Source organism: Apodemus sylvaticus, chromosome 9, assembly GCF_947179515.1.
Source record: "Apodemus sylvaticus chromosome 9, mApoSyl1.1, whole genome shotgun sequence".
Classification (NCBI taxonomy): Eukaryota; Metazoa; Chordata; class Mammalia; order Rodentia; family Muridae; genus Apodemus; species Apodemus sylvaticus.
In genome coordinates, this window is record NC_067480.1 from 24,835,115 (window position 1) to 24,854,388 (window position 19,274).

Below are 19,274 nucleotides of genomic sequence, written 5' to 3' on the forward strand. Positions count from 1 at the left end.
GAGCCCAGCGCCGCCACACGGCCTCTCGCTGGGTTTGGTCCCCAGGACAGAGCCTATACTCCTTGCTCCGTTTCTCCTGACAACGGGAAGCATACACCTGGGCAAGGCCTCCATCGCTCACTGTGATCAGCAGGCCCAGGAAGACGCCAGGCACACTCAGAAACCACTGGGTCTTGAGCGCCATGACAGGGGATGGTGGTACTAGAGACCAGGAACAAGGAGACATCTGCCTCCTTAGTTTGGGTGCCCTCGGTAACAGTGACTCACTCTTGGTTGTAATAAATGATTATACTACCCACTCAAGAGCAATTCGGTTAACAAGAGAAAATGTCCCTTATACCAACTGCCACACTGTCAGAATGACTGACAGGAACCTAGTCACTGACTTCATGCTGGTTTTTATTTAAGAGTCTGGCTGGGCACAGAAACACACACACACACACACACACACACACACACACACACACACACACAGTTAAACCATCCAAATAAAATTTACTGCAACTTTTGTAGAATTTAATTTGTGCTACAAGACTTGTTGCATAGGAAACTATTCAAAGCCCCTGAGGAAAAACATCCGTGGTTTAAGGTGCAACTGGTTTTGTTTCTTCTTTGGGGAAAAAGGCAGTAAGAGATGCTCTCTGGGCAAGATGAAGGTGCAGAGTGGGGGGAATTACTGTGGTAACCAGGGAGTCCTGTTATTTGGTTCTTGCAGCATTAATACATACTGTTTACTTTTAAGCCGGTTGGTCTGTGGGTTCTGATTCAGAAACTATAGACATTTCAGCTCAACTCGAGGTTGGACACTGCAAAGCAGACGGAGGATCTGGGACTGCCCCTGTAAGCAGACAGCCCACATCTTTCCCATTACCAGGGTCACTTAACTGCTGATCTTTCTGATGTGTGTTCTACTTCCCGCTTCTTCCCCAAATGCCACAGCTACTGTGTGACCCTGGAAGTCAACATGGACCACATGACCCACCACCTTGAAATTTAATACAATCGCCTGCAAGCTCTCAACTTTCCAGAGAGCATCACACAAGGAAAATGTTCTCCATGCTAATATTTATACTGCTGGATAACTGCGTTATCCCCTTTTTACTATTATTCCCTAAGGAGATGTAGGCGCATCAGGAAGGAGGTGGTTAAACGTGAGATGAAATGCAGGGTTTGGCAATGGCAAATGGCACCTCTACACGCCAGCATGTGATGTCACCTGAAAAGTCACCAGGTGACCATGGTGCACACAGGAAGAGCCAGGAGCCACCAGGTTCTGGCTGGGTGCTAGGGCGTTCTTCCCACCTATAGCAGAGGCAGAGCTGCCCTGAGGGAGATAATGGCCCAGAGTGGCAGGGACCACCTTGTTTTCAGGGGGCATTGTTCCTCAGAATGCTTACTATAAATCACCAAATACATAGGGGTGACAGGGACCCCCCAACTCCAGCTGATTTCTTATTTGTTGGAAGAATCTCAATGGTACTGAGCTGCCATGCGGTACCAATCTCAATGGTACTTTGCAGCTCACTGAAGCACACAGAACAACATGGTGTGTAGATGGCCACTGAGGACAGCAAGGTGGAAGGAAGGAAGGGTGGGCAGCCTCAGGCCCACGAACTTGCCTTCTCACAGGCGACAAGTGGAAAATGTCTGCATGGAGCCAACTCCTTTCCCACTCTGAGTGTCAAAATATATGATGTGTCTGGGACTCAGAAACACCTTTTTAACACCTATGGCCTTAAAAAAAAATCTGTATACACCTGGAACATAATTTAAAAAGGCCTTTAAAGAACATAAAAACCTCAACAGCATTTGCCTTTACTAAGGTGAATTTTTTTTTAAATAACCTTTACAGTCCATTAAAAAATTAGATACCACCTTTCTTATGTCCTCTCTAAGTCTTCTGTTTAAAAAAGTGATTTTAAGTTTAAACGTACATTTCAACAAATAGAAAGCAACACAATTGGCAACTGGAAGTAGAAAGCCCCTGGGACCTGCCCCTGGATAGAGGGGAGGGAAAGAGTCAAAAGTCCTTGGTCCCTCCTGGGTGTGGCTGGCAGGTGGGCCTCGACCTGAGCAGCCATTCCTCCCTGCACCACCCAGGGATGGCACAGTCCCCATTGTGGAGAGATGATGGGCGGAGTCCCAGCTCTGGTGGGCGGAGTCCCAGCTCTGGTGAGTAGTCAGATCACATCACTGCACTCAGATCACAAAGTCATCATGGTCCGCGGGACTGAAGGCAGCCGCCCTCAGGATGTCCAGTGAGTTCACCAGGATCAGTGTCCCTGTGAGATGCTTCCAGCGCCTGGTGATGGGGTTCTTCATTTTGTCCAGGCCTATGTGCAGCTCCTGGATGACATCTCGGTAGCTGTCCCCAATCTGGTGGCTCCAGGTGAGTAAGAAGTCATAGGCAGGTTTCCACATGGCCTGGGTGATGCAGTGAGCAGAGACATCGAGAGAGAGAGAGAGAGAGAGAGAGAGAGAGAGAGAGAGAGAGAGAGAGAGAGAGAGAGAAGAGAGAGAGAGAGAGAGAGAGAGAGAGAGAGAGAGAGAGAGAGAGAGAGAGAGAGAGAGAGAGGGAGGGGTCAGTGAGGTCCCTCAGTCACTCCTAGGGCACTCGTAGCAGGTGGAGTCATCGGTGCGACCCAGGCTATACTGGGGAAAGGGTGGTGTCCTCCTGTGTCTCAGTCACGGGATGGGTCTCTCCTGACGTACAGGACCTGCTTTCCCCTCTGCCGTGTATCAGAAATTGCCCATGCAAAGAAAGCACACTTTTCTGCTTGGGACTTCCTGCTTCCCTGGCCCGTGAGTCTGAATCAGCTTTCCAGGGTCACCTCCACAAACGGTAGTGTTCGGTAGTGTCTGGGCATGACTCTAACACACCCAAGCTTTGTCTAAGTTAGCAGGAATTCAGAGGACGCCCACCCCCCTCAGGGCTCTGTTAATATTCTCACTGATCTTACAGGAGGTCATTTAAAAGTAAAATTAGCAAAGGAGGCCAGTGCGCACTTTCCAGATTGTGGCAGAGAAACCCTGGTCCCTCTATGCCAGGTTCTGAAGACAGGGTCCTGAGACCAGGCTGATGGCTCCCACCGAGCCAAGGTATACTCTGTATCGGGCAGCCTCACTTCACCTCAGCCTACCCTGCTAGAGTGCTATGAAGCGGATCATTATTGAACCCCATGGGCCCCAGGAAGTGAGGGGCAAAGAAAGTAACCACAGGGTTGGAGCCCCACTCACCTCACTGTCTACGACCCCATTCCTGTCTCGGTGAGGAGACTCATAGGCGTCCATCTGTTGCTTGGAGACCTTGGCTAGCTTCTCTGCCAGCTCCCTCCAGCGCTGGGCTACTTCGACAGCTGTGGTCAGGAGCACAAAGTCTTGGATGAGTCTGACCACCAGGCCCTGACAGTCCATTTTCAGCAAAGCCTGGGAAGATGAAATGCAGCATGAGGCCAGGATAGGCTTGGCTTTGGGGGGCAGTCAGCCCCTTGATGATGCTCTTTATCCTAGGAGTTCTAAGGCCGGTGGAGGTCTGGGCCCCCTGCCCGACACCATGCATGTGCCTTACAGGGCTTTTCAGATGTAACATGAAAAATGTAAGACCATGGGGGTCAAAGGCACCATGGCTAATGCCCTTATAAGATCCACCCGCCTATGAAGGGCTGGATTGATACTCTTTCCAGAGGCAGCAGAAGGAAGGAGAGTGGTACTCCCAGCCATGGGAAGCCTGACTCAGGGTGGCCAAGAACATCTGTTGTGCTGGTAATAGGACACACACTGGCAGATGCTGAGCGGCTAAGTCCAGAGCCCCTAAGACAGAGGCCAGAGAGAGACCAGAGGCAGAAGCAGGCCTCAGTTTCTTGAAGCTCTCTCCATGATGTTAGGCACATGATACCAGGAGTTAACACATCATGACGACAGGGTGGAAGGGTTAAACCTCAACTACTTATGTATTTCTCAAAGTGGCTGATTATCGCTTAGATTTTGATATCTGAAAAGAAATTGCTTTTTTTTTTTAAAAAAAACTAAATTATGTGTTTATGTTCCAGGAAAAAAAAAGTATGATCATGCATATAGCCATGTGTCTCGGAGTGGTTGTGTGGTGTGCTGGTGGTCAAGAGTCAGGTTTGAGCTTTGTTTGATGGGCTGTGAGTTTAGGGATAAATTGAGGCAGGAAAGGTCACCTCAGCTCTACGTGTTGTCTAGGGAGAGGATGCAAATAAACAGAGGGCTTGACAGTAAGTCACTCAATGACGTCAGACAAGCCGGGGTGTCTATGCACTTGGGTGCCTGGCTCTGGAGGTGGCCTCATGTCCTAGGTGACAGAGTGCGTCAAAATCACCTGCTTCAGATTCAAGTCAACTCTTGGCAGGAGTCAGTAAACCTTCTCTCTCCCCTGGGGCTCTGGGCACAGAATACAAAGATCCTGAGAAATTTAGGCCACTCCCTGGCCACTGTTGGCCAGGAGAGCACACGACCAGGTCCAGAGCAGCTAAGACTGGAGTAGCTGTTAATGACTAGGCTAGTGCTTCTGATGTCAGCTATGAGGGTGGGTGTCTCACTGCTCCTGCACTCTCCTGGGCTCTTCTCGCTCTGCCTGTTACCAACAGCTCACACCACCCGGTGAGTCTGAGTGCATTCTCTAGATAGACGAGCTTTGGATACACAGAAGTACTAGCAATGGGAAGTGCACTTCGGGATTCCAACCCCTCACATGACTTACTCAAGTATACAAAGACACGCTGGAAAATACCAAAGGAAATAAAACCCAATACTGATTTCAGATAGAATTTTGCTAATATTGAGTGAAGAGACAGATTGTAATTGTGGCTGGTAGGCCACACGGTTTCTGTCCCAGCATTCCACGGGGCAGAAAGACATTGCCCTGTCAGCAGCTCTTCTAGTTTTATTTCTGTTGCTGTGAGAAAGATCTTAAAGCAACACAGGAGGAAGGGGTTATCTGACTTACAGTCCATCACCGAGGGGAAGTCAAGGCAGAAATTCAACTGGCCAGATATATCATACTCACAGTTAAGAGTAGAGAGAAATAAACGTACCTATCTTGTCGGTTTCTTGCTTTGGTTTGTTTTATACAGTTTCAGGGCCCCATGCCTAGAGAATGGCACCACCCACAGTGGGCGGGTCTTCCTACATCAATCATCAATCAAGACAATCTACCCACAGACATGACCACAGGACAAGCTGATCTAAGCAATTCTTCAATTCACAGCAACTGCAGACAGCTGGGAGGTCAACGGACATGCTGTGTCACTGTAAGATATTATGTACATTAACAGCTGGGCACAGGCTGTGCGGTTGCTAACCTATATTACACACTCTTAGGAAAATGGGTAAGCTAGTACTTGGGCTTATGTTAGTATGCTTGCTCCTGAGATGCTCCAGTCTGGATGAAAAGCTCTCCTGCATGACACAAGGGACACAGCTGAAGGACCTATGTCTTCACCCAGTTAACTACACAGCCAGCAGCTCAGTCTCTGTGGCCTCCTGGTCTGTGGGATAAAGTGGGGTTTTTTTCTCGAGTCTCCTTGCCACTTCTGTCTCCCTGATAGCCACCCTCCTTGGTGTCTTGGGTTGCTTGACCTACTTCTCTGCTGGAGACAACGGCCTTCCTGGTTTGTGCCTTGCAGTCTCACCCCTTCCTTCTCACACAGACTCCTGCAAAGGGCCCACTGCAGCCCTCTTTCTATAAGTCCCATGCTGTGATCCAATGGACTAGAGGAGGCTTTGTCCTCAGTGGTGGCTCCAGGATCGGGTTCAGGGGTTGGGGGAGACTTTCACAAGCATCCCAGGGTTTTAATGATGTCACCATGGATTCTTTCTACTTAAAACTCTTTTCCAACCAACAACTTCTCTCCCCCCCCCCAAAAGAACAGAGAGACCACAGGGCCTATTCAAGGTGGTGTCATTAAAACTGGAAACTGTTTTACACCAAAGGCATGCTGCCTGGGACTAGGGAGATGGCTTAGCAGGTGACAGCATTTGCTGCTCTGTCAATGAAGACCAGAGTTCAGATCCCAACACATCAGGTAGCTCACAAATGCCTGTCACTCCAGTGCCAAAGATCTGATGTCACCCTTTGGTCTTTAAGGGCACCAAAGCATGTGTTTATACAGACACAGACACAAACACACACACACACAAAAACCAAAAAATATTTTTTTAAAATGTATTGCCTTAAACTAAAAAGTGTATTACTAAATACAACCCATTATAGTCCCTGAAGAGTTGGTTCCTTGGGGGTCCTGTCTATGACCCTTTTCTCCCCAGGCCACTTCAGACCTGTGCTGGCGAGATACAGTGACTCAGGTCTAGAAGGTACACACAAGCCTGCAGTCAGACTGTTTTCCTCCTTCAGTGCATTCACAGAGCATACATACATACATAAACATGTGTTTCCATCTGGCTTTCAAACACACTCAGAAAACCTTCTTCCCAAGGCCCACACGGTACAACAGAAGATGTGCCAGGATTCCAACACCTTAAGAACAGGACATTCTTCAGTTTCTCCCCCTTCGGGAAACAACCCCATACCAAACTTCAGGCTACAGAATCAAGTCCCCTACCCCTGCCAGGGTCTGGGCCAACGACTTTAGGGATGGTGCTTCTCAGAACTTTCAAAGTGTCTCCAGTCCCTCTCAGTCAGCTGACTCCAAAGTGGCACTGGTGATCGATGTACCCAACAGTGCTCTATGCTCCCTGGAAAAGAACCTGTGACTTAGAATACAACACACAGGCTTCCTGGAGGGTTTCAAACGTCAGTGGCCATCAAAACCACCAGTGGCTCCCATCAAATATGCAAAGGTGGTAGAGTGCAAGCAGCCCCAGAAAAGTCTCCTGTGGGACACCCACCACAAATCCCACCCTTCGTCGAGGACAATGGAGACCTTGAGTGACACAGGCCAATAGCCCTTGCCACACACGAGCTGTGTATGACAGAGAAGCATGGTGAGACCCAAAAGAGCACAGAAGACTCAGATGCCTCTTAGCTGAAGCCATTGCTCACACAGCCACTCACTTACGCATTCTCTCTCCCCACCCCCCCTTCCCTCTTCACTCTCCTTCTTCCACAGAGTTCAGGTCTAACAGAGGGCAGTAACAAGAAACAAATACACAGCCATCTTGACTTGAGCAAGCACCAGGAAGACCCAGGAACACAAGCTTGTTCCAGCTGGAATGGATATCTGAGAGAATTCATCGTCAAGAGCTCCAGCCAGCTTCTGGGGCTCCCAGCAAGGGGACAGCAGCTGCATGTAGGACACAGGCAGAGGCATGGCCAGCCACAGGCCCAAGGTGCAGGGGACGAGCCTGGCGGCCATGGAGAGGAGCCTCTGGCCCTTAGTGAGACCTCTCCCTTCCACTCCGCGCAGTGGACACCTTCAACTTCCTACCTACTCTAGTTATAGCTGCCAGAGCAGAGGTGTTGATGATGATAAGGTAGTTTACAACAGGAGGGCACTGGCCTGGCTGTGACCTGCTGGCTGCAGCCAAGTCTACAGAAAACCTGACTGACCCTCAGTCATGAAATCATGAGAAAAGAAGCAGGTTGCCGATGCTGGGATTAGCCAGCAGTGGGTTTTTGAAGTTTGGCCAGCTATTAAAATTCAGCTGCTCGGCCTGAGATAGCTGGGGAGAACAGAAAATGGGGACCTGTTTTCTTTTGTATTATAAAACTGCTCTTGCTCCAGGGCCAAGTTCCAGCCAAGACCAAGCTGCATCTCCTCCAGTCAGGAAGGCAGAGGCGACTCAGTGGCACAAAGGACCCTCCTGGAATAGACCAAAGAGCCCCAAATCCTCTTCAAACTTGCCATGCTGAGGAAGAGCCAGACCATGAAAGTATTTAGGAAGTGGGCACAGACCTCCTCCCCCATCCCTGATGTTTGCCCACAGAGGAAGGACCTGGGCCTGTTTTCCAGGTAAATGTTCTTCAGCTGTGGGAGGGACAACAGATGCCGTTTATGTCCCATAAAAGCACCCAATTCTGCTGGCAATGAAGGACGCTGTCAATGGGCTCCCAGGGAACACATGCTACTGCCCCAGGGAGCAACAGCTACCCAGGAAGACCAGGGCAAGCCGGGCCTCTCCATGACCTTCAGGAAATATAGTTCAGATGGCAATAGAACTGAAAGAGACCCGTCCGACCCCCTGTGGGAGACTTACACCCATGGCTGTCCCCACTCACTTCTGGCTTCTTTCCCAGAGAAACCGGCTGCCATCGAAATCCCCTGGGACCTAACTGTGTCAAGGGCCCTCATAACCACAATCCATGCTGCCATCTGCCTTGCTGGGGAGTCTCAGGCTTGTTTGCCCCATGCTGTGTCATGGCGTGTTACCACGGGCTGTATTCAAAGGGTCACACACCCTGCTCTGCCTCGGGAGGGTCATCGGCACAGACTCAGATGCTTGGTGATGTCACACAGAGGGGCAGGTGGGATAGGACCTGGAGTAGGAGAGTGGCCAAAGAACTGGGGACAACGGAAGCAGGTAGGATCAAGGAGAGCTCACCAAGTGTTTCTACCGACAATGGTGACCGTGAGAACCACACAACTGGGGTGGGTGGCCTGTGGGAAAACACCTGGCTGTGCCACTCCCTTATGTTCCAAAGCCCAGGTTGCTACAAGCCCCGAAAAGGTCTCCGACAACATCCCTAGCTAGCCTGGGGTCAGTGTGTCTCAGAACCAGACATGGAATCTCTCCTTCTAAAGCATTTCTTAGAATGCCAATTTGTTTTATTACCAGCCAAGAGACTGGCCCCTGTGGACTCAAATGAACCCCAGGCAGCGAGAAGGCTTGGTAGAGACAGATGTTGGAAGCGCCAGGTAACATAAGGCGAGAGAACTCACATCAAAGCAAGGCCAGGCTTTGGGAGAAAGGCTTTTCCCGCTATATCACAGCCTGTTGGGGATCTAATGACACAGAGATACCCTTCAAAGACCCAGACAGAAGCTCCATGCCCTTTCCCATGGTGTCCTAGTTGGCTCTATGGCTGTGATAACCATCGTGACAGAAGGGAACATGGAGGAAGAAAGGAATTATTTGGCTTACACATCTTGATCACAGTCAACCACCAAAAGAAGCTGAGGCAGGAGCAGAAGTATGAACCATGAAGCTTACAGGCTCGCTTCCCGTGGCTCTCCGTTTGCTTTCTTATATGAACCAGGACGAGCCACGGGGACAGCACACCCCAGTGGGCTGGGCCCTCCCACGTCATTCATTAGCCAAGAAAATGCCGCCCCTCCCCCACCCCCAGACTCGCCCTTAAGCCAATCCGATGAGGGCAATTTCTCAATGTAGATTCCCTGTTCATAGAGACTCTCTAGTTTGGGTCAAGTTTTCAAAAACTAACCAGTGAATTCAGGACCACAGGAAACCACAGAGGCTCGGAACTGTAGCAGAAGTGGGAAGAGACACCTTCCTTGGGGTCTTTAAGGATCCTACCCCACGACACTTCCGACAGCGTCTCCATGACTCAGTCCAGTATGACCCATGCCCGTCTACCTCAGGAAGCTCACCCGAGGTTTGTTCACCCGCCAAGCACTCACCATCACCAGCTCCTTCTGGAAGGACTTCCGGTCCTTGTTGTCAGGGTTGTTACAGTCTTCCTTGAGCTTTTCCAGAACGGACGCCACCCGCTCCGGCTCGCTGTCCAACTCCGCCCGGCAGAAGAAGGTGAGCGGCAGGTTTCCGTAACCCAGGGCATCAGCAAAGGCCCGCCAGCTGCTGATGTTTTCCATGAGCAAGGTCCGCACCGAGGCATAGATGTAGGTGAGGAACTTGCAGGGCCGGAGAATCTGTTCCAGCAGCACTGAGGTGCTCAGCTCGGGCCCCGAGAACAGGCCGGGCCGAGCCTTGCCGATGACCAGCACGTTCTTGGTGTGCACCAGGCCCACCTTGCCCTGATAGTAGCCTATGTACCACTCCTTGGTCCACAGCTGTCCCTTGAGCCGGATGCGCTCCTCGCTGAGCAGGGCCACGATGTCACCCTTCTTGTACTCCAGCAGGTAGTGACTCTTGTTCTGTCGCACTACTGTCTTTAGAAGCTTGCCAAACTTGAGACTGGACACGGGGCGGTCCTGAAATGTTGGATACTTGGTGGTGACCACAAACGGGGACAAGATGATCTTCCCAACCTCGTTCTTCTTAAGAAACCTCCTCTGCCCGGATGGTTTAATGGCGCTTTTAGGGGGTGGCTGTGGAGTCTGGACACAAAACTGCGTGAGGATCGTGTCCTGATCGTCCTTGACCTGTACCCTCAGTGTGAAGTCGGACAGCTCGTTGGGGTTCTGAGAGATGACAGAGAAGCTCAGACGGCTAACCTTGCCCAGTTTCATCTGGAATCCCCTCACTACTTTGGCCTGCTCGTTGGCCTTGACCTCATAGTTGGTCATATTGGAGAACATACACACTCTGAGATCCTGGGGCCTGGACAGGATGAACTGATGTTTGCCCCACAGCTGTAGAGCCACGGGGGCAGGGCTGGGAGCCTGCCGAGTCACCTCACTGACCAGGAGGGTCTTGGGGGCACAATCATGTCCAAAAATGGTCACCACTGTCTTGAAGGATGGATGGATGTGTTTGGGACCGTAGAGACCTACAGTGACCCTCTTATTGATGAAGTCCCACACGGTGGAAGGGTGGAGGATATTGGGGCCCTGGGCAACGATGGCTAGGTACATGCAGGGTTCCAGGTTGTCCAGCTGTACCTGTATGGTGTCCCCATAGCTGTAGGCGAGGGGGATGGGCACATAAGGCCCCTCCTTTGAGTCACTTCTCAGGCACTGCAGGACTACCGTGCTTTTGCTAAAGATGTCGCCCTTCACCTCGGCGGAGACCTTCATCTCCAAGATGATAAAGGTACTCACCTCCAGGTTGCTCAGTTTCACCTCCACCACAGGGCTTATGCTGGTGGATCTGTCACTGTTAAGGTCCAGTGGGGGATCCAGCAGGGCTTTCATGGAAATCTGCTGTGTCTCCCCAGGAGCTACATGGCCCTCTGGCACGTGGATACTGATGCTGGTGTCCGGAAGCTGCACGGAGCCCCCAGAGCTATCCAGCTTGCACACAATATTGGTCTCCACTGCTTGGGTCTGGCCCCAACCTGGGCTTTGGCCAAGCAGGTCCAGGTCATGGCAGGACCGGGCTAGCTTCCGGTGGTTCAACCAGGCGGTTCGGAAGTCTTCTCGGCTTTGAAACTGCTCCGGGGCAGGTGACTTCAAGCCCGTGAAGAAGCCGGATGTCGGAGGAGCATCCGATTTGGCTTGCAGGACGGAGAGTTCCGAAAGGCTGTAGGAACGCTTGCTTCTGAAGAAGGGGTTGTCCCGCTTGGCAGGCTGCTCTGCGTGGAGTCCATTGGTGGCTGGGAGCTCATCAAAGATGTTGCCCGTGCTGTTGGTGGTCGCCGAGCTGGATTCGGTGAAGGAAGATGTGCCCGTGTCAAAAAGGAGCAAATCCACGGTAGTCTTGGGGTTTAGCTCATCCATACTGGGCTGTGCATTCCCGTTCAGAAAGGGGTTCGTCCGGACTCCATTCCAGAAAGGGTTATTACTATAGGGCCTGCCAGCTTCTTTCTGGTCATCCGTCCAGCCCCCTAACAGATCCAGTTCCTTGGCAACTTCATCGGGGCTGTCCGGGAGATTGTCAATCATGCCGCTGTCACTCAGAGTAGAATTCCGGTAGTTCAAAGGCTGCACGTAGGAGGAAGGGATGTAGCCCATCTCGGTGGTGTTGTGAGCGTACCACCACTCCCCACCAGACGTGTCCAGGACGTAGAGGTGGTCGCCCTTGGAGAACTTCAGGGTGGTGAAGTTGTTTGGGCAATAGTCTTTGATCGCAATCACTTCCTTTGCATTTCCAAAAGGCGTGGGGTTGTCTACCAGCAAGGCACTGGGGGAAGGCACTGTGTAAAACATAGAGACAGAGAGTGAGGACAGGCCCACAGGTACAGGAGACACTTCCAAATTGGGGGGTTGGGACAGGCTCGAAACAGACGATGCCGTGATGGTAGTCACCAACTCTGCCAGGATCACAATAGAAACCAGCCAGGGTGAAGATCCAGTTAGCCACTTTCCAAAGTCAACCTTCCAATTGAGGCAAGGGACCCAGAAAAATATCCCTCAGCCACCTTAGAAAGACAGACTGCGTGATAGGTAGTAGACATGTCCCCTTGTTCTGAACATCTCATTTTGATAATGTTTTAACCTAATTTCTGATCAGGACTGTCAACTATGATGAAAGAGAGCGCACTGACTCTCTAGGCTAGGCAGCAGCCCAGTGATGCTCTGGCCTAGGTGGTCAGGGGCCCAGTGATGCTCTGGGCTGGGAACCAGCACGCAGTGTGTATAGACTGGGAATGAGGGGTCCTCAGATTCCAGTGACGATCACTGAGTATTTGTTCTTTTTCGGTCTGGAAGATAGAAAAGGAGCGGCGGAGCCCTTGACAATGGGACCAGCTCATCGTCTAAGCCCCACTCATCCCTCACCTTTCTTCATGTTACAACGATTTTTGAGTTTGTTTGGGGTCTGTCCCAGCCCCGCTTCCCCAGACAGGGTTTCTCGGTCTCCTGGAACTAGCTCTGTAGACCTGGTTGACCTCCTACTCAGAGATCTGCCTGCCTCTGTTTCCCGAGTGCTGGGATTAAAGGTGTGCATCACCACCACCACCACCACGCTAGATTCTGTTTTTTTTTTTAAATGGTTATTTAAAGCATGGGACACCCCCCCCCACTCCCCCTTGACAATCAGAGGTCTAGCCATGAATTGTTTTACTACCCAATTACTACTTTTATTTAAACACAACCTGAGAAACCATCACTTTAAAAACAACCCAGGGTAACGTGTTGTCTCCAACACACCATATTTGTGAATACCACAGACAACACCTGGAACAGACAAAATTAGTCATCTACGCCGGATGTATACTTGGAAAAATAATCACTGTGTGCCAGGCCCAGGTGACATGCTTTTCAGGGGACAGAAAAAATGCATTCTGACAGAAACAGACATGGGACCTCCCTACCCCCAGCACCCGACTCACCCTCTGCCATGGCCTTATTTAGTCTGTAGACATCTAGTCTCTGAAACTAACAGAGAGAAACGGTCCTTTCCTTTTAAAATTAAATTAAGTTGTGTGGAAACAGTAATTTCTAGGACTCGATCCTCTCCTTCCACTGTGGGATCCAGGAATTGATCTTATGTCGTCAGGCTTAGACAACAAGCGCTCTGACCCACTAAACCATCTTGCTATCTCAAATAAAATATTTTCTAAAGCCAACTGTGTACATAGAAACAATCAAAAGGACAAAATAAACCAACTTAACAGCTGCTTGATACAGGATGAAGTCCGAGGCCATTGGGGCTTCATCTGTTGCACTGGCTGCCCAGACACCATTACCAGCCAGGTCCCCTTTTCTTCAAAAAGGGACACAACAGATCAGATTCTGTCTCCTTGGCCAAACTCAGGAAGCAGACAAGGAATCTTCTAGCTGGCAGAGGTGTTCCCGGCTTACCTTGGTCCTGGAACTCCCCTCTCACTTTTAGATACAAAGCCCATCTCCGTGCGCTGGTGCTACCAGCTCTCCAAACCCGAGCTGAATCACCTTTTGGTGCCACATAACCGATGGAACCCCTATTCTCTTGGGGGTCTGAACTTGGGGCCATACATAACCAATCTGAAATCCATTCGCTCCCTGCTCATTTTATTTTTACCCCACAGCACTTACTAGGGTAAAGGGGAGTTTCTCTTTTACCCTCAGAGTTCAGTGGAATAAACAGGCCACGTTTAAATTGAAAAAAAGATTTTTAAAAAATCATTATTGTGCAAAAGAAAGGAGTCAAGAAATCCCCTCCTTTCTAAAAGAATCAAGGAAACAGGGAGGCAGAATCTTTTGGGGAAACCATGTGCCTGGAAACCTCGCCATCTTTGCCATATTCAGATGATAGCAGAGGCCAATGAGGTTGATGGAGTCCGTCAGAGTGTGTGAGTTTAGCAATGGGAACCCGGGAAGGGAGGTGGGAATCTTCCTGGGTCTGGACTGCTAGCAGAAGGAATCTTTTCTTGTATCTACACAACCTTCCCCTCCTCCCCGCCCTGTTCCTTCACCACAACCACCACGCTGCAGACGTGATGAGATTCAGGAATCACCATCTCCCATCAGTGCCTGGAGTCCCTGAGAAGGTTAAGGAGCAGCAGGTGCACCCTCCTTGTGCCTCAGGCAAATGTGGCCCCAGATGTGGGGCTCACACAGCACTTAGCTCTTACCTTCCCATCCGGTCACCTTTTCCTATGACTCCTCACACATCAAACTGGCCCAGAAACTTCCAAGTTTAGCCTCGAATTTGGCGGGGCGGGGGGGGGGGGGGGAAGGGGGGTCTTCACTTCCCTCTAAAGGTTCCCATGTTTTGCTACCATACATGTGAATCGTCTGTCTGCTGTACGCTTGTCAATCTCTTTGTTAAAGAAGCCATGTCTGAAAGAGAGGAAGTCTTCATCTCTCAGAGGGATGTAAGCGCCACGGGATCCTGGCACACAGTAGGTGGGCAGGGACTATCCATGTGCCGAGAGTCACATATTAGGACCAGGATGTTTGAATCATGGTGCTGGCAGACAAGCAAGTCAGAATTCCCCTCACTCTGCCACCAAGTCACAACAGTGACAAACTGGATTAGTTTCCTTTTCCTATTGCTGTGACAGAATACCCAGCCAAGGCAAGGACAAGGAGGAAGGCTTTGTTTTGGTTCACGGTTTGAGTATCACGGCTGAGAATGAGCAGTTATTGTGAGAGGCAACTGGTCTGCAATCAGGAAGCAGGCAGCGGCGACCGGCTCATCTGGCTTTGCCATTTTCTCTTTTACCTAAGTCCATGGGGTCCTGCTGCCCGCATTCAGGCTGGGTCTTCGGCCTAACTAACCTTAGTTATTAACTCAGTCCGGGAACTCCCTCACTGGCTTCATTTGTCTCTCAGGTGATTTTCAATCCTGTCAAGCTGAACACACGAAGCATCACACCCGTCCCACCCCTGAAGGGATGAGGAGAAACAAAGAGCCTGAAGGGACAGGCCAGCTTCCTCTCTGGAGCGTGCTGATGTGAGTAACAGGTAACAGTCAAGAGGCAGGGGAACATGAGGGAAGCTCAGACAGTCTATGAGATGACTCGAAATCACAAAGGCTGTAGGCTGCTGAAGAACCTCAGCCCAAGGGAACTGAGGACTGATAACCTCGGATAACCAAGTGGGGAGCCGCAGATGGATGAGGAGGCTAAGAGCCATGGGAAAGCCAGAGAAGGCTGGGCCGAGCGAGGTCCATCTGCTCCCATCTTCTGGCTCTGGCTCCCTGAAGCGAGGGGCAGGGCTCCTCTGGAATAAACATCTTAATTTCTCACATCTGTCTGAGATCAGAGACTTGGGAAGATTAGGTAGGCCTTCCTCCTGGCCGAGAGCTCTCCCAGACATTCTGAAAGAATTCTTTCTTTGATATGTCATGAAGGGGCAGAGACAGGAGGGCTGGTCATGCTGCACTTCTGAGGCCTTCATCCCTAGCCCCAAGAGACTCTGCAGGAAAAGTGGGAAAAAGAAAGTGACCTGGGCAGGATGGGAGGTCACAGACATGCATCTCCCCCACACCTGTGGCTGGTTGCGCCCTCTAGCAACGGGACCCTCATTTTCTTCCCTGATGCTTATACTAGAAATAAAAGACAAACCAAACCAGAAAAACAAAACAAACAAAAAACCCCACAGGTGAAAATTAAATAGTGCACAGCAGCCATCCAAACCTTGTCAGAATCCTTCCAAAGTTACTTCCTGTTGTGTTCTCTTCCAGTAATTAATGCTCTTATAGCAAGATTTTCAAATTTAAAAAAAAAAGGAAGACCGAAGCACTAAAGCATGCTTTGTACACAGTCTGAAACACATCAATACAAATTATTGTCCTCACGTTACCAGACTGAAGAGTAAGAATGGTTTTTACTTAACATTCTGAGCACGCTCCCTCTAGGACACAGGAAAATATACATTTCACTTGGAAATGTGGCTGTCCCATCCCTTGGGGAACTGCCATGGTGGACTGTGTCCTCAATTCCCTTCTGGAGGACAGGCACACATCATCTCCATCAAACCCTGACCACACCTGGGAGCAAGAGGACATGGGGACAGAGATTTCCCTCCTCCAAATCCTCGCTCAATCCCATCTTAATGAGATATGGGGCGTACGGCCTAGATCGGTTGTTTTATAATTCGTAAAACCTCCCTGGGTGTTTGCAACTTCGGGGTTCTGAATAACACATTTTCTATCCTCTAGCCTAAGTGTTTACGTAGGCAAAACGTGAATGAGGATGGAAGACTCTGTCTGTAGCGGGTGCTTCGGCAGCAGCTGTTTGCCTTTCAATGTACACACCAGAAAAAGTGATGTAGCCAGGTGGGACAGGCCAGCCTCGAGGTCAAGGGATCTCCTGTGCGGACTGAGGCTCTTCAGTCCTGAGGGACCTCAGACTCTCAGATGCCCTCCCCTGCAGCACACTGGCTCTGTGCACTTGATCAAGGCTGTGTGGTTTTGGGTTATTGCTGTTATTTTTAAATAGTCAGCTCTCTCCTCTATGTTTTGAGCACAAACCATGCATGTTCCAATCACCTTTTCTGGCCCTTCCAGCCCCCAAAGCTAGAAGTAAGAACATGTTGCCCTTTACCCAACTGCCAAAAAAAAAAAAAAAAAAAAAGAACCCTAAGAACAAATGTTCCATTATTTATAGCAACACCCACCAACTCTGTTGCTATAACACCTTCCAGTTTGTTCCCCTTCTTTCAAAGAACACTTGCAGTGGTGCTTAATACTGCACACCTAAGCCAGGGCAGGGGAGCAGGAAACTGGTGCAAAGCCTCGGAGGCCGTGGTTTCATGTGGCTTCAGTCCAGGATCACTTAGTTCTGAGTTTGCCAAGGGAGAAGGAACAGAGATAAAGTTCCGAGTGTTCAGTGCGAGAAAGAAGACAAGGAGGGACTTCAGAGTGAGCGGTCAATGTTATCTGGCCCTCTTCAAGGAGTGTTTGCGTGCGTGTGTGTGTGTGTGTGTGTGTGTGTGTGTGCAGGTGTGGAATAAGCAATGAACTGACAATGCTGTGGGAAGGCTGACCACAGTAACATAGGGAACCTCGATCCTACCAATGCATCCCAAGGCACAAGTCACTAGATTTGGTCTAGCAAGGTCAAAGTAGACTTTTAGGAATCAAATGACATCCTGGGTGTAGCTGAAAGGTTTGCCCAACAACCCGATTCTGTAAGCTAGCCAGCCAGCCTGGTACACTCCATAATAAGTTTCAGGCTCAGGAGGATGCCCCGTCTCAAACGACAAGGCGGGTGACATCTGAGTGACACCTGTCCCCCAAGTGAACCCAACTCATGTGCACACATAAGATAGTAAGTGTATGTGTGTATACACAATCTTCTCCCCACACATTCAGAGATAAATGGCACCATTTCAGGGAGGAATGAGGAACAGGAGGTTAGAGGGCTGACTATAAAACTGGCTGCCTGTGAGTGTAAGAGCCATCGATATCCCCACGTCCCCCTCAGGCAGGGGTCGGCTAGGAACTTACCTTTGACATCATTAAAGCTCGTCTCCGAGAAGCCCTCGCTCAGATCGATCAGCGTCCCCTCCGACTTGCACCGGGGGAGGCCACTGGAGTTAGCAGCCCGGATGCGCTGGGCTGCCATGGTGAACCTTTTGGGTGGGTGAAGTACTATGGCCTCATGTCTCCTCCCCTAGTTCCAGCAGGGACAGCAGCTGCCACCTCATATAGCCACGCTGCACGGCAGGGTCAACCTGGCAGTGTGCGTCTTCCTGAAGGGAGAGAAGAAATAATTTCCTCTGAACAAGTGAAGCATGACTTCCAGGGTAATCTTCTACGGGAGGAGGGAGTCCTGTCTCTTCCAGACCATCCCAGTGAAGAGAGGCCCAATTCATCGCTCTGGCCTGGGAGCAGAAGCATGTGGCAAGCTACACAGACCCTGTGCCCAGTGGGCACGCAGAGACGCTCTTCCTAGGGCACAAAGGGGTCTGTGAAATGCGTCCCAGCACCTGGCTGCCCATTCAATGCAGTCCAAGAGGACAGCCTCAGACTGTGCAGTACTCTGCTACTTCCAGGACTCAGGAAGAAAACAGCCCCTGTCTGTCCAGAGTGGCGGGTCCTGTCAGAGGAGCGGCCGTGGGAGGCTTGGCACAAGCAACAGAGAGCCAGTGACATGATTTGCTCTTGAAGCCTTGCCACAGTGGCTTAGGGATGGGGGTGGGGTGGGGGCTGCTCCCTGCCTTTGCATACTCACAGCCCCCGCCCCCCCCCCCGGATCTACACAGATATAAACCCAGTCCTTGAGGGCTACTAGGTATATGATGTGTAGCTAATACATGTGAAATTGGGTACACTATTGAACTGCTATTCAAGCAGGATTACGAGTAAGGTTTGTTCTTGGTGGGATGAGGCAGAACTCTAAACCAGGACTGACAGACAAGAAATAGCAACAAAAGCCGATTTCAATGTGTGAATTTTGCAGGTCTCTACCAGAAACCAATGCATCCTGTCTCAGCCCCACACAATGGGGCTCTCAACACTCCATCTAGAACATGGCTGGCAATGGGGCCACCCTCTTTGACACAGGGGTGGCACCCTCACCCTCACACGGCTCTCTATGACAACGTGAGCTCACCAGCCCCAGGCACTCACTCCATCTGCAGCTCAGAGGACCCATGAGAGATTGAGCAGGCTTAGAGTCACCCGTGACCCGGCCGTGACCCGGCCTCAGCACCCGCCTCCTGCTGACGATAACACACAACCTGAATCCTATTCAGCCCAAGTGTCTGTGTTTATCATCTGGCATTAAAACCCCATTAACTACACTTGATAATTTTTTAAGAAATACACGTGACAGAATGATACAGAACACGAGGCAAGGTCTCAATGAACACCAATTACTACTAGCAAGCATCAGAAGCCAGTCTTGGCTCCAGTGTCCAGTAGGCAGAGATCCAAGAAGGGCTTCCGACTTCCCGCCCACCTCAAACTCCAGAAGATCATGGCTTGCAAGCTCTCTATGCCAAAGGCTCAGTGTCGTTTATGGACACTGGGAAAATCACGACAGAGGAAACAGGCTGGAGAGTGTGTGTGCGTGTGGGGGGAACGTGACTTCGGGCATAGACTAGAGCCCTTGCAGAGCCTGCGCTTGACAACCTTCCAGCTGCACAATGCCAAGTGTCCCCTGCCACTCTAAAGGCTGG

At 50.6% G+C, this 19,274-nt stretch overlaps 1 protein-coding gene across 4 annotated transcripts in view; it reads right to left on the reverse strand.

Moving 5' to 3' along the window:
* Positions 1 to 494: 494 nt before the first annotated feature.
* The window catches only part of Sh3bp4 (SH3 domain binding protein 4), a 79,788-nt gene continuing 61,008 nt past the window's right edge, over positions 495 to 19,274 (reverse strand). For all 4 annotated transcript variants that reach the window (XM_052192663.1, XM_052192661.1, XM_052192662.1 and 1 more), the window contains 4 exons: positions 17,599 to 17,843; positions 9,561 to 11,914; positions 3,238 to 3,426; positions 495 to 2,424 (listed from right to left, as the gene is read on the reverse strand). In XM_052192663.1, coding sequence (XP_052048623.1) covers positions 2,200 to 2,424; positions 3,238 to 3,426; positions 9,561 to 11,914; positions 17,599 to 17,716 — 2,886 coding nt within the window. In that variant the 5' untranslated portion in view covers positions 17,717 to 17,843 and the 3' untranslated portion in view covers positions 495 to 2,199. The remainder of the gene's footprint in view (positions 2,425 to 3,237; positions 3,427 to 9,560; positions 11,915 to 17,598; positions 17,844 to 19,274) is intronic.